Below are 13,753 nucleotides of genomic sequence, written 5' to 3' on the forward strand. Positions count from 1 at the left end.
CAGCATGGAGCCTGCTTGGGATTTTCTCTCCCTCTCTCTGCCCCTCCCCTGCTCATGCTCACTCTCTCAAAATAAATAAATAAACATTAAAAAAAAAAAGAAAAACTAAGGAAAGGCTTGAGCACATATGGGGCTCAGCACAGATTTGCAGGGAGTTAACACAACTGACTGCTCATGGGAATGAATGTGTTCTGTATCTTCCATTCAAGAAACACACAAGCATTTATTTTTATTTTTTCAAGGTGGAAGTAGCTTCCCCCTCCCCCGCCCCCAATTATACAAGTAGCATACTTATGGTCAGATAAATCAAATATTACATAATTTTTTAAGTAAAAAAGGGAAAATCACAATCCTTATTTTTCAGAGATAATTACTATCAAAATATTCTTTCAGGGTTTTTGCTATATACAAATATGTATGTTTCAATAGGGCTTTCTGGAGACCCTTTGTACATCCCTTAAACAGAAATCAAACAGAACAGTGCGAGGTTCCAGCTGGGGATTTGTAGCTTGTAAGGTATTCACTCGTCACATTGCACATATTAGGCTGAACCATATGAAAACTACTGATATTCAGCTGCTTTTGACCTACAAACACAATTTTATGGTTTTAATCTAATGTATGTGAAGACCAGAATGTCAGAACTAGTAGAGCTCTTACAGACTTTCAAGTTGAACTGTTTCATTGTGAGGAAGTGGGAAAAGGATCAGAGAAAGGCATGACCACTCAGTTCATGTACCAGAATCCTTCCACTGAACCAGGTACCTGCCTTGCATGCTCTCCTTCTTTTAATATGGTAATCTTCTAGGTGTGATAATAACCTTCTAGAAGCAGATTTCAGTTTGGTGTCAGAAAATTCTTCCCAGAGTTTAATCAAATCAGAAGAGGCTGTGTTAGAGGTAGTGACTGGAGATGTGGCTCGGAAGGGCACTGTGACCTGGCTGGAGAAGTGCACGAATCATGGAACTAAAGAGCCTTAACATTCAGGGCCCTGCACTTGCATGGCTCCTTAGGGTCTTGGGAGGGGTCCTAGTATTGACCTGGCAATATGTTTTTGTAATATTTGCAAAAGCAAAATTATTTTGAATTCTTTTTCTTAAGGGGACCCCCAGAATTGTGTAAGTTTCAGGCCTGGATCCTGTCCCGTGTTTAAAAAGCACTAGGCAAGGAAACCAGAGCTCCTACGTTCCAGCTATGGCTACTCTGGCCCAGATGGGCAGAATGGTACTTAATTTGCTTCCTTCACAGGGGGTAAAATCACAAATGTTAAATGTCTGGAAAAATATAAAATGTGAACAAATATAAATAAGTAACATTACTCATTTCTTATCTGTGATATGGTAATCACTGCTGCTTTTCATGGTCGTTGAAGATAACGCATCAAAAAACATGTCCTCTGTGCATCTTCCCGTTTCATTTGCTTCTGCTACAACTTCCTTTTCTCCTTCCTCCAGCCTCCAGCTCCTAGCTCCCAGTACTCCAGCCACTGGACCAGTAGTGGTTACTATCTTTTGCTACTTCTATATATTTGTTCATGGGGCTCCCAAAAGTCTGCTTTTGCTGGAAAAAAAAATCTTTATCCGCAAGGCCCAGGTCTCCCAGCCCCTCTCCTCCCACCCTAATGATAGCTTCTTCTAGCCCTTTCTCTTGTTGATCTTATAGATGGGGACACTGAGGCCTGATGTGGTCCAGCACTGAGTTCTGGTGTCTTGATATTCTGCCATTCCTGGCCCCCTAGCATCAGATCATAGACACACGGTTCTTGATGTACACGTGATAAGGGTCACTGCGCTTGTCCACTTTGCGGGAGCGGGTATATCCCAGGATGAGGCTGCCCACAGTGACAGCAAATAGAAACATGACAAAGAGAATGTACATGTAGGAGTTGTCATCACGGCCAGGTAGGCTGGCCCGCCGCTTCTCTGTCAGGTTGTCTGGCCCTGGCCGGCAGAGCAGGTTGTTGTGAATAGTGGCATTTAGAGCCTTCAGCACAGCATGCAGGCTTTTGTACCAAGTCTCAGTCCCGTTGGTGGTCTCCATAGCAATAGGGATTGCAGCGGGCAAAGAACTGGAGGATGCTCTGTTGGTGACAGAAAAGAGAAAGGGGATAGCTTCTGTCATCTGCAGCTTGAATTCCATCCCGACTCCCTCAAACCCCAGCGAAAATCCCAACATCACAGTTTATTCTACCTATTTGTTTACTTGTCTGTCTTCTCCACTAGACTGCCAGGTCAATGAAGGCAGGGACTATGTCTGTTTTACTAACTGCTATATGCAAGCACTTAAGACAGCACCCAGTAGGTCCTCAATAAATACTTGTGGAATAAAGCCTTCCTCAACCATTGTAACCCATATTAATCTTTTTTTTTTTTTTGATTCTATAAATCACCGAGCTTTAGACTACAAGGGCTTTAGGGATTATTTACTCTAATTCCTTCCATTTTTATACAAAGGGAAGCTGAGGCCCAGAGAGAATTAAGTGGCCTGTCCATGATCACAGAGAATATTGGAAGTAGAGCCAAGACAGAGTCCCTCTCTGTGATGGCCGGCTTACAGCTCCTTTGGCTCCTGGGCCAGCTCTCGGCAGGACTGTGTGGCACCATCAGAAGACATTACCCAGAGCCCTCCTTCAGCACAGTTTTTTTTATATTCCATGGACAGCATTTACAAGAAGTTTGGGGATGGCTTAAATTTCACCTTACCTGGAGGCCAGAGGCTGGGTCATTTGATCTCTTAAGCACATTATGTCCCAAATGCTCTAGGTATTGCTAGCTATTTAGGGGAAATTCTGTTGGAAAAGAGGCGGTGGGGGAAACAGGGAGAGGCTGATAACCACTGCAGACACCAGGGAAAAGGACAGGGTTGAACCTGAGGGTAGGGGTGTGAAAGGAACACTCAGTCTGGTTTGGAGTTTTCCTACCCCAGAGAGGGAAGAGACAGGCACCTCAACTCTCCTGCCTTCTGACACAAAGTCACTGTGTACCTGGTGTATAATAAATGTTCCTTCCCCTTCTTCTTAGAGATCCTTAGTCCATAATATAGAAAAACATCCAAAGACAACCTTGTATCCTAATCTCTGAAAAATCATGTCATTCTCTTTAAGCAAGGCTCCATCCACACTCACTTCTTTCAGGAAGACTTCATTGAGTCCTCTCTATCCTTTAACCATATTCCACAAGCTTTATTGTTGCAGCCCTCCCTTTTGACCAGCACTTACATGTAAGGAACTGTGTGGCTATTCTCTTGTTATTGATAAGGGTATTAGCAGACCACATGCTCCTGGTCAGCAGGACTGTATCTCTCCCTCAAGTCTAGGGGATTACCCTGAGACTGGCTGGGTGTTGTGTTTCCCCAGGGGTCTACCTAGTAACTGGCTGGCTGTTCTTCCTTCAATAGTCTCCAGTAAAAATGGCTATTTTAGGGACTTTTCCACAGGCCAATCACTCAGAGTTCACTAACTGTTTCCAAAGCCCTCCTTTATCTAGGTAGATCTGTCAACCTAACTGAAACTAACAAACTTGAATATTACATATGGTCTCTTCCAAACAAAAGATGACTGTTATGACCATGATCAATATTCATGAACAACTCTATGAATGAAGAAGTTAGGGGGAAGAATTTAAATAATACAGCAATCACCCAGGACTGGCCTACATTTCGTGCAAGGCCTTTGGGGCTCCCTGGTAAGTAGTACTTGAACTACCTTGTCTGGACGGAGGAGGGAAAGAGAACAAGGGCTCGTGGAGTTAAGATCCAGAAGGCAGAGATTCTCATCTACTACCTCAATTGTCAGGTAAGAAATTTGTGCCTTCTTCTTCCCTTGTATGGACCAATGGAAAGCAGGAGCAGCACAATGAAATTAATGGCTCAACTCATCATTCAGCCAGTCATCATGTATGGAGGCCCACTGTTAGGCAGGCCTCATGCTGGGAGCTTGGGGAGGCTCAAACCCAGTCCCTGAACTTAGGGACATTGCCAGCTGATGTATAATGAAGGCAACAAGCCAAGGGTTACTGGGGCTTAGAGAAAGAAGGGACAAATTCTGATCAAGACTCAGTATTCAGTGACGGAGGCATTTGAATTGGACCTTGAAGGGCTTTTAGGAAGTAGAGAAGGCAAGAAAAGCAAAGAGGTAAACAAGCATGACAACAAGAATGTTTAGAAGAGGGGCACCTGGGTGGCTCGGTCGGTTAAGCAGCTGACTTCAGCTCAGGTCACAGTCTCATGGTTCATGAGCTCAAGCCCCACGTTGAGCTCTGTGCTGACAGCTTAGAGCCTGGAGCCTGCTTTGGATTCTGTGTCTCCCTCTCTCTCTGCCCCTCCCCTGCTTGTTTTCTGTCTCTTTCTCTCAAAAACAAACATTAAAATTTAAATTAAAAAAAAAAAAACAAAACAATGTAGACCGTGGGATAGAGAGAGACTTCTCTGAAGTAGATCATGGAGAGCCTTGAGTGCCAGGCTGCAGAGCTGGAACTTTATCCTATAGTTGGGGAAGAGCCATGGAACAGTATTTTAAAAGGGAATACAGTGGTGAGATCTATGCTTTGAAAGGACAGTCGGGCTGCCATATGGACTGGAGGAGGCAAGAATTGAGGCAGGGAGCCTAATGACAAGGGTCCTGAAATAGTTCAGGCAGAAGACACTGAGTCCTGAGCTGGGACCATGGGGATAACAAGGTGGGGGCAGGAGTTAAGATCTCACAGATGTGATTTGTGAGAGGTATGTGGGGAATGGCTTAGGGAAGAAGGGGCCTTGGACAGTTTTACAGGCAGATGACAGATAGATGGAGTGCCTGGAGAATCCCATTTTGAATTTTTTTTTAACGTTTATTTATTTTTGAGACAGAGAGAGACAAAGCATGAATGGGGGAGGGGCAGAGAGAGAGGGAGACACAGAATCGGAAGCAGCCTCCAGGCTCCGGGCCGTCAGCCCAGAGCCCGACGCGGGGCTCGAACTCACGGACCACGAGATGGTGACCTGAGCTGAAGTTGGACACTTAACCGACTGAGCCACACAGGCGCGAGGATCCCACTTGGAAAGAAATGGGCTTCTTGCCATGTTCTGGCTCTAGTTTTCTCATCTGTCAAAATGATTATCATCGGGAGTTATTCAATGGGTTGAGTTTCAATTTTGCAAGATGAAAAAGTTCTAGAGACCTGTTGCACAACGATGTGAATACAGTTAATGATACTGAGCTGTATACTTAAAAATAGTTAAAATGGTAAATTTCATGTATTTTTTAAACCATGATTAAAAACAACAACAAAAGACTATTATCCCTGTCCTGCCTCCCTCCAGGCTTGCTTGAGCATACACTTTTATTATGGTGAAAAAAATGTTTCAATCTAGTAAGTATGTATACACAGTACATACAGTGAAGACGAAGTCTCCCTATTCCCAGTGGTCCAGGACTCTTTCCCGGAGCAGTCACTGTTACCAGTTTTCTTAGAAATCCTTTGCAAAGTAGTTTTAACTGACAGGGCAGAGGAAGGGGAACCTATATCTGGAAGACTCACCAAATAGTAGGCAAATTCTCTGGCTCTGAATCAGCTTCAGAAATCTCCCTGTGGGTGCCCTAAGGCTCCCCTGCCCCTCAGCTTCTTCAGGGTGTCTCTGGACACATCTGGGGTCTCAGTGTTGACACTGAGAGCTGAGAAGGAAAGGCCCAGTGCTGGAAAACAGGGGAGGAGGCAGGGAAGGAAGAAATCAGACACACAGAAAAATCTTCAGAACCAGGGTGGATCTCCTAAGGCTGGGGCCCCAAGGGTTGTGCAATAGCTTTGCTGTGCACCCCCCCCCACTTCCCCTCCCCTTTATGCAGCAGCTGGGTCAGACCAGCTTAGGGTTGCAGTTACAGGAACTGTGCAGTGGCTAAGGGACATCTGATTGCTGTCCCCCAACCCCAGGCCCGCGATGTCTCTACTGGGTGACTTTGTGATAAAACCTCAGTTTAACATGTGGACTCCTGCTCAGGGAGCTGCCAATAGTGCAGATTAAAATATTCCCTTTCCTAAGGGTACAGGTATCTTAACAGAAGTCTCTAAAAGGTTCAAAGAGCCTGAGCCCCAAGGGAATGATGTGTGTGGCAGGGTGGCAGCTGGCAGTGGGTTGATATTTTACATAGACACAAATGATGTTTCCAATGAACCTATTTGGAGAGACTGGGTAATACATGGTCACAGCATCAGTACTATCTGTAGCAAAACTCATTGTGAAAATTAAAGAAGAAAATTGCAGCGTCTGGTACCAGGTGCCGCACAGGGGTGGTGACGGTTTTATTTTTGCAGAGCAGAGGCTGGCGGGACCTTCAGAGGCCATTTAGTCTAAACTTTAGTTAACCTCCCTCATCTTACAGTTAAGGAAATGGAAACCCAAGGAGATGTCTTGGTTCAGTTGTTACTTGTGTGACTTTGGGCATGTGACTTCCCTTTTCTGGGCCTCAGCTTCTGTCTGCATCTATAAAATGAAGGCACTTTAACTATGTAATCTGGCAAGGTTGCAGTAAGCTCTAACATCCCACAAAGGTACAAGTCACAAAACCACACTGTGAAATTATGGGAGATTAGACAGGTTGGTGGGAGAGGTATTTTGGGGTCTTTTTAGAGCCTCTGAATCACAAGATAAGGAAGGCTGCAGACTTTTTTCTCACAGATTAAAGATGTACCTGTGACAAGGACTAAGTTACACTGAATATTCCTGCCTAGATAAACTGAGAGTCAAATCAGTTGACTTTGGGTTTTTTTCTTAACAGTTCATCTGTCCAGGTGATCTATCCAGGGAAGGAGGGAGACTCTGTGCAGAAAATGAGGGTGGATGGACAGTGTGGGGGATGGGGTGGGCTCCAATGCAGGGTTCAGTGAGGGCAGTAAAAGTTCATGAAATCATTGATCCCTCAGATCCTCCTTCTGGGGCCTCTGGATAGACCTGGAAGTTTGTGGTTCTGACAGGGGAAGCAAAGAAGTCACTCTTACATTATCTTTAGGTACTGGGTTGGGGTAGGAGTGAGGGCCTGGGTGCAAGGGCATTGCTGGGTCAGGAGAGACAGAAAGCTGATAAAGAATGGGTTGGTTCTCTGTGAACTGCCTCTAGGTCCAAGGATTGGTAGTTGGCAACAATGAGAATTTTGTTCCTCTTTCTGAGCTCCTTGGCTTCCCTTGTCACGATAGTCACTGATTATAAAGTTCATAATGGGGCAGATAGAGCTCTGCTCCGGAGAGTTCTTAACTTGAAACAGAAGATAGACCAGTTAATAGGAACTGACCATGCTGAAAGAGATTGTAAAGATTATTTAGAATCTAGATTCTAGGCCAACGCCTCCATTTTGTAGATGGGGAAATGGAAGCTCTGAGAGGGAGGGTGACTTGCCCAAAATGACACGACTAGTGACAGGCAGAGCTCTGATGAGGACCGAGGTCTTTGGGGGCATGTGCTGTTAAGGTGCTCTTTCCACTACCAATGGCAACATTCCCTGGCATCTGAGTTGTGCATCATATGGAATACAGTCTTCTCGTGTCCTGTAGCATCATATCCTCTAACTCCATACTTTTTCCTGTACTGCAGATTCTCACCAATCGAGGATCTAGTAGGGATGGGGGGGGGGGGGGTGGATGTTGGCATGTTTTGGACGAGGAGTTAACCTTCTTTTATAATCTCATCTCCTATGGTCCTTTCTGCTCTAGACCCACTCCTGATCCCCCAAAACACCAGGCTCACTCTCTTCTTCCACACTCTATTGCTATTTCTATTTCCTGCACCTTAACAGATTCTTCCTAAATGTTTTTTTGTTGTTGTTGTTTTGTTTTGTTTTTTGTTTTTTAAGTAAGCTCTATGCCCAACATGGGGCTTGAACTCGAGTCACATGCTCCAACTGAGCCAGCCAGGTACCTCATCCCCCAACTCCCCATCCCTGTGAGTTAGAACTCAAAGGTGTCTAACCTGGGGGTGGAGCTGTAAAGCTGTCATCTGAAGGATGAACTGGGCATCTTAGGTTTTCTTTCAGGTTTCTCTGGGGAAAAATGAAACTCCGCCATTGGTTCTTTTGGTTTTCCCACTGCTCTGTTTTAGCTACTCTTTCAGAGTGAACATCTTAAGTGTTTAGAAATGTGGTAAAGAGAGGTGAGGGGGAAAAAGTCACACAAAGCAGATGGAGATCCAAAGGCAATCCCTGGGACCACACAATTTTGCCATTGGTCCCTCTGTAATCTTATCACCACATGGACTGGGGAGCCAGTGGAGTGGGAGGAGGAGTTCAAGGTATGGACCTTAACAAAAAGTTGGAAGGAGACAGAGATAGAATCTGAGCTGAAAGGGATCTTAATAATTATGTTGTTAGTACAATCCCCATCCAAACAGGAAAACAGAGCACGCCTTCCTTGAGGAAACCACTTGCACAAGGTCTCACAGCCCCATGAACTGGGATCACAAATTGGTATCGCATCACAGACCTTTCTAGTATCAGTTCCCCGTTGCCTGTAGGAAAGTCTAACCTTCCCAGATTGTCATTGAAGCTTCTTTGGATATGACCCTGCCTCTCCCCAGTTCCCTGTGCCAACTGGTACTGAGTTACAGACCATTCTCCAAACATTCCTCACATTTGCACACCTCTTTCCTTTCCTTATGCTGTTTTCTTAGGCAGAGGAGTTTCCTTCCTCTTTTTATCTTCCTGGTGAACTCCTACTCATCCTTAAAGGCCCAGCTCTAATGTCACCTCTATAGACCCCCTCCTGAGAGATCCCCTTCCCCACTCCCTAGCCAATTAGTCTTTCCCTCTTGTCTGTTCCTAAAGTGCTTTGCATAAAACCCTATTAGAGCACTATGCTGTACTGAAAGTGTATGTGTGTATAGATATCAATATATGTAGATATGTATGCTAAACTGTGTGCTGTGAGGTGTGAGGGCAGGGACCTGTGCCTCACATACTTCTTTATGCCCTGGGCCCAAGCACATAGTAGGCACTCAAGAATAAATGAATCAGGGGCACCTGGGTGGCTCAGTTGGTTAAGCATCTGACTCTTGATTTCGGCTCAGGTCATGATCTCATGGTTTGTGGGTTCGAGCCCTGCATCAGGCTCTGCACTGACAGTGTGGAGCCTGCTTGGGATTTTCTCTTTCCCTTTCTCTCTGTCCCTCCCCTGCTTGTGTTCTCTCTCCCTTTATCTCTCAAAACAAATAACTAAACATTTTAAAAATTGATTAAAAAAAATGAATCAATGCCATTTCTTATTAGACCATGCCCTACCCAGTACACACATAGACATTCATGAAAACAGCTTACAGTACTTAAAAAGCAAGAGCAGGCCAAAACATATTTGATTTGGTCTGGGGAAGGGGTGGCTCAAAGAAAAGAAGGTGTCTCAGTCAGGTGGGGAAGTGACTCAGAGGAGAAGGAATTCTAAGACTTCTTTGAAAGCCCAGATGTTCCCTGCACCTGAATCCCATTCAATCCAAAGGGCAAACATTCTTGGCCCCAAAACACTAGCAGTGGCTTTGCCACCCTCTTCCCTGTGTACCTACTCAGGGTGTGGCCACACACACCCAACCACTGCACACACACAGTCCAATTTCCAGTCACCCAGCCTGTGATTTTGCCTTTCATGTGTGCGTTTCATGGTTCCAATCTTGGCTGTATGCTTGGGTATGTGACCTTGAGCACTGCATTTATTTCCTCTGAAACTCATGTATGAGATGGGGATAATTATCCCTGCCGTGTTTACCTCACATGGGAACTGGAGGAGACAACAGAGGAAGGTGTTTTAGAAATTGCCAAGTATTATAGAAACATAAGAGACAATTATGGGGCAGTCGGGTCACCTGGTTTTCTTTTCTGTTTTTCTACCCCCACCTCCAGATTATCAAGTGTTGCCCCACGCCTGCTGCCTTAGTTCCAACAGGTTCTTATTACTCTTCTTGATTCTTGACACACTTTCCTCCTTCAGAAGCCTTCCTTGTTTCTCATACTCTGATCAGCCCTGTAGTCCCTTTCCATTGAGGGGTACCATTTGGTAGTCCTATAGTTAATGGAGAACACACAGGAATTGGAATCAAGAGACCTGCCCCTATTTGGCTGTGTCTAGCTGTGTGTCTCAGTGAAGTCACGGCTCCACTCTGGGCCTCATGTTCCCCATCAGTAAGATGGGGGTTTTGCCTTAATTCCCTCTCAGTAGGTATTTTGAGCACCTGCTCATTCAGTGTATGGATAGAAATGTGTTTTGAGATGTATGAAGTGAGTGAGGGATGAAGTACGTTGTTGGTTATCATCTTGAGGAATCAAGAAAATATGAAAGCAGTTTCCATGCCTCAGGCAGGGGTTTCTTCCATTTGGAACCACCAAAGTTGATAGATGGCATTACAAAATGAGGACCTTACACTTTTACAATGCACGTTTGTAGGTGAAGTGGAGAGAGCCCTGGATTAGAAGTGAGGAGGCTTGGGTTTTGCTTCTCTCTGGTCCTGGTATGTTCCTAGGCAAGCTATCTCCCTGCTGCCTCAGTTTCCCCATATGCAAATTGGTGAAGATGGGGAGGAGGGAAAGGAGGAGATACTCTTCATGGGCCTTCATACAAGGGTCTGTCTGAACTCATCTACTTTCTAGGTAAGAGAATCCCACCCAGGTCCAGAGCTCTTTCCCTTCATGCCACAACAAGACGGAGAGGCCCATTCTACAGGTAGTGACCCAGGAAAAGAAAGCACAAGGCATGGGAATGCAAGCTGGTGCAGCCACTATGGAAAACAGTATGGAGGTTCCTCAAAAAACTAAAAATAGAACTACCCTACGACCCAGCAATTGCACTACTAGACATTTATCCAAGGGATACAGGTGTGCTGTTTCAAAGGGACACATGCACCCCCATGTTTATAGCAGCACTATCAACAATAGCCAAAGTATGGAAAGAGCCCAAATGTCCATCGATGGATGAATGGATAAAGATGTGCTATACATATACAATGGAGTATTACTCGGCAATCAAAAAGAATGAAATCGTGCCATTTGCAAGTACGTGGATAGAACTGGAGGGTATTATGCTCAGTGAAATAAGTCAGTCAGAGAAAGACAAAAATCATATGACTTCACTCATATGAGGACTTTAAGACAAAACAGAGGAACATAAGGGAAGGGAAACAAAACTAATATAAAAACAGGGAAGGGGACAAAACAGAAGAGACTCATAAATACGGAGAACAAACAGGGTTACTGCAGGGGTTGTGGGAAGGGGGATGGGCTAAATGGGTAAGGGGCACTAAGGAATCTACTCCTGAAATCATTGTTGCACTATATGCTAACTAATTTGGATGTAAGTTTAAAAAAATAAAAAATAAAACAAGTTAAAAAAAAAAAAAAAAAAGACAGCACAAGGCATACAGCCGGTAGGGGACTTGCACAGGTTTACACAACCTGTAAACTAGAACTCCAGTCTCCCGACTCCCAACCTAGACCTCTGTTATTAGCAACAGAAGGTGTGCCTTTGAAAGTCCCCAGGCGCAGGACACAATGCAGTAGCAAATGGGCAAGTCAGCTCCGGCAGAGCAAAAAGACCACGCAGGGTCCCCGAAGGGTGTTTCTGCGTGTGCTCTCGCTGCGGACCAGCCGGTGTTCGCACGCACATTTGTGGACGTGGAAAGAGCTTTCGAGCCGCGGTCCGGGGGCCTGTGAGTGCCGGTGCAAGCCCCCATGGTTTTCAGGCTGGGTGTGCCAGGAGCCCAGCTCCGCGCCACGTGGGGCCCCGGGATCCCTGCAGCTCGGGTCTGGGGAGGATCAGCTCCGTACGTGAGCCGTTCCGCACCTCGGGTCGGCGTTCTCCCGGGAAGCGGGAAGACTCCTCACTTCTACCCTCAGCTGCAACCCAGCCTTCCCGACCCTGCTAGTGCGCCTTACCTGCCTCTCGGCAAGCCTCTGAGGGGCGCCCGTCCGTCGGTAGGACACCGCACTCTGTGCTCCCCAGTGCCTCCGCACAGCACCCCTTGGCGCTCGGGTGGACAGTTAGCACACAGCGCGCCCCCTCGGCTCTGCGCCCCGACCCGCGCTCTGCTCCCTTTAACCTTCCCCAGGGCGCCTCCTCCCCCAGCCCCGCCCGGCCCCAGCACACCCACTTCTACTCTGGCTGACTTAGGGCGCCCCCGCCCAGCTGCTTGGCCTTACACAGCCGAGGGCTCCGATCCTTCCGTCTCTTGCAGCGCCTGCTTCCTGGACGGGAGACCAAATGCCTCTCACTTTGCTTCAGTTTGTCCAGCCTGAGACTGATCAAAAGGTGAGGCTGAACATTGGGTGCTGGGGGAATAAGGCTTTGCTCCTAAGTGGCTGTGTGGTGGTGGACAAGTCACTGCCCCGCGCTGGGCCATAGCTTCCTCGCTGTAAAATGGGTACGGTTCCTGGCATGCATTCTTCACCATACGGTGGTGGTTGGGGTCAGATGAGATTGTAGCATCCAAAATATTAAAGCCATTGGTCACTGGAGAAATCATCTCACACAAACCGTCTCTTCCAGGCAGGAATGCAGAGGCCAGCTTGGGGAAGGGACTTGCCCAGGCTCACAGAGAAGCCAGCAGCGGAGCTCAGATTTAGAATCTACTATGCCACTTTCTCTCCTTCACCCCAGCTTATGCTCCTCCTTCCACGTGTCGACAGCTCCCCACATGCCCACACAACTGTTTCCAGCTGTACCTCATGTCCCAGAACACCTTGCACTTGTGGCCACCAGGCCCTCCCTCACACTATTACTTTCTTGCTGATGACACTGCAGGCTCCAGAAAAGATAAGCAGCCAGGGGCAGCTGGAAAATGAGGACCAGGAGGCTATGGGCAGCAGAGTGGACAGTGGCAGAGAATAGCTTCTCAGGGACTCTGTGGGAGTCCTTATCAGAGCCCTCTTTAACAGCCTCCCACCTTGGACTAATTAATAATAAACTGAGGCCAGCTCTTGCTCCCTTGTAAACAAAGATCTGTTCCAGGATATCTGAGGCCCTTATCACAGAATCTCAGGTTGTATTTAAAAAGTGCTATCATTTTGAAAAGATCTACCACATGGAGGGAATGCTGTACAAAACTGCTATTCTTTATCAAAACACAGTACTGCCATTTTATTTCTGTGGTTACGTATTTTGACCCAGCTACTTCTTTTCCTCAGTCCGATTATCACTTCTCAGAAAAGTCATCCTGACTCTGGGCATGCAGTACCAAATTTCAGTCTGCCTAAGAATCACCTAGGAGCTCATTCTTATAAAGTAGACTTGGATGCCACACCAGAAGTTCCAATCCAGGAGATCTGGAATGGAGCTCAGAAATAAACATTAAAAAAAAAAAAAAAAAAAAAAAAAAAGATTCCCAATTATTTTGACGTGAGTGGTTCTTAAAATCAGCCTCAAGGAAACAGTCCTGGTTCCTTCCCCATTCTGCCAGGGCCTTGCATTTACTCTATAGGACTTTTTATTACGCTTATCAAAAGTAACTATTTGCCCACCTCATCTACTAGATTGCAAGTTCTTTGAAGATAAGGATTATCTCGTTTTAATAAAATTCTAGAATCATAGACTTAAAATCACACCATCTTAGAGTTCTAGAATCATTTAGTGATAGAACATAACTTGGAAGGACCCTTGGAGTTATCTGGTCAAATCCTTCACCTAAGAATCCCCTATATTTTATTAAAATTTTTTAAATGTTTATTTATTATTTTGAGAGACAGAGAGAGACTGAGCGCGAATGGGTGAAGGGTGGAGAGAGAGGGAGACACAGAATCTGAAGCAGGCTCCAGGCTCTG

At 45.9% G+C, this 13,753-nt stretch overlaps 1 protein-coding gene across 4 annotated transcripts; it reads right to left on the reverse strand.

The window, feature by feature from the left end:
- Window positions 1–249: 249 nt before the first annotated feature.
- KCNE3 (potassium voltage-gated channel subfamily E regulatory subunit 3) lies at window positions 250–12,055 on the reverse strand. Of its 4 annotated transcripts, none has more exons than XM_053203674.1 (4): window positions 11,873–12,055; window positions 5,517–5,671; window positions 4,174–4,480; window positions 250–2,080 (listed from the first exon to the last, which is right to left on the reverse strand). In XM_053203674.1, the coding sequence occupies exon 4, from the start codon at window positions 2,038–2,040 to the stop codon at window positions 1,741–1,743; it is 300 nt and encodes a 99-aa protein (XP_053059649.1). In that variant the 5' UTR covers window positions 2,041–2,080; window positions 4,174–4,480; window positions 5,517–5,671; window positions 11,873–12,055; the 3' UTR covers window positions 250–1,740. The 4 variants fall into 4 exon arrangements, with proteins under 4 accessions (XP_053059649.1, XP_014931066.2, XP_014931064.2 ...); XM_015075580.3 differs by lacking the exon at window positions 4,174–4,480 and adding an exon at window positions 7,936–8,005 and having other exon boundaries at window positions 11,873–12,052; XM_015075578.3 differs by lacking the exon at window positions 4,174–4,480 and having other exon boundaries at window positions 11,873–12,051.
- Between the last annotated feature and the right edge of the window lie 1,698 nt (window positions 12,056–13,753).

The sequence above is a fragment of the Acinonyx jubatus genome, chromosome D1, assembly GCF_027475565.1.
Source record: "Acinonyx jubatus isolate Ajub_Pintada_27869175 chromosome D1, VMU_Ajub_asm_v1.0, whole genome shotgun sequence".
NCBI lineage: Eukaryota > Metazoa > Chordata > Mammalia > Carnivora > Felidae > Acinonyx > Acinonyx jubatus.

Coding starts and splice junctions, on each gene's coding strand:
- KCNE3 (XM_015075581.3), bottom strand. CDS start 2,040: ATGGAGACCACCAACGGGACTGAGACTTGGTACAAAAGCCTGCATGCT.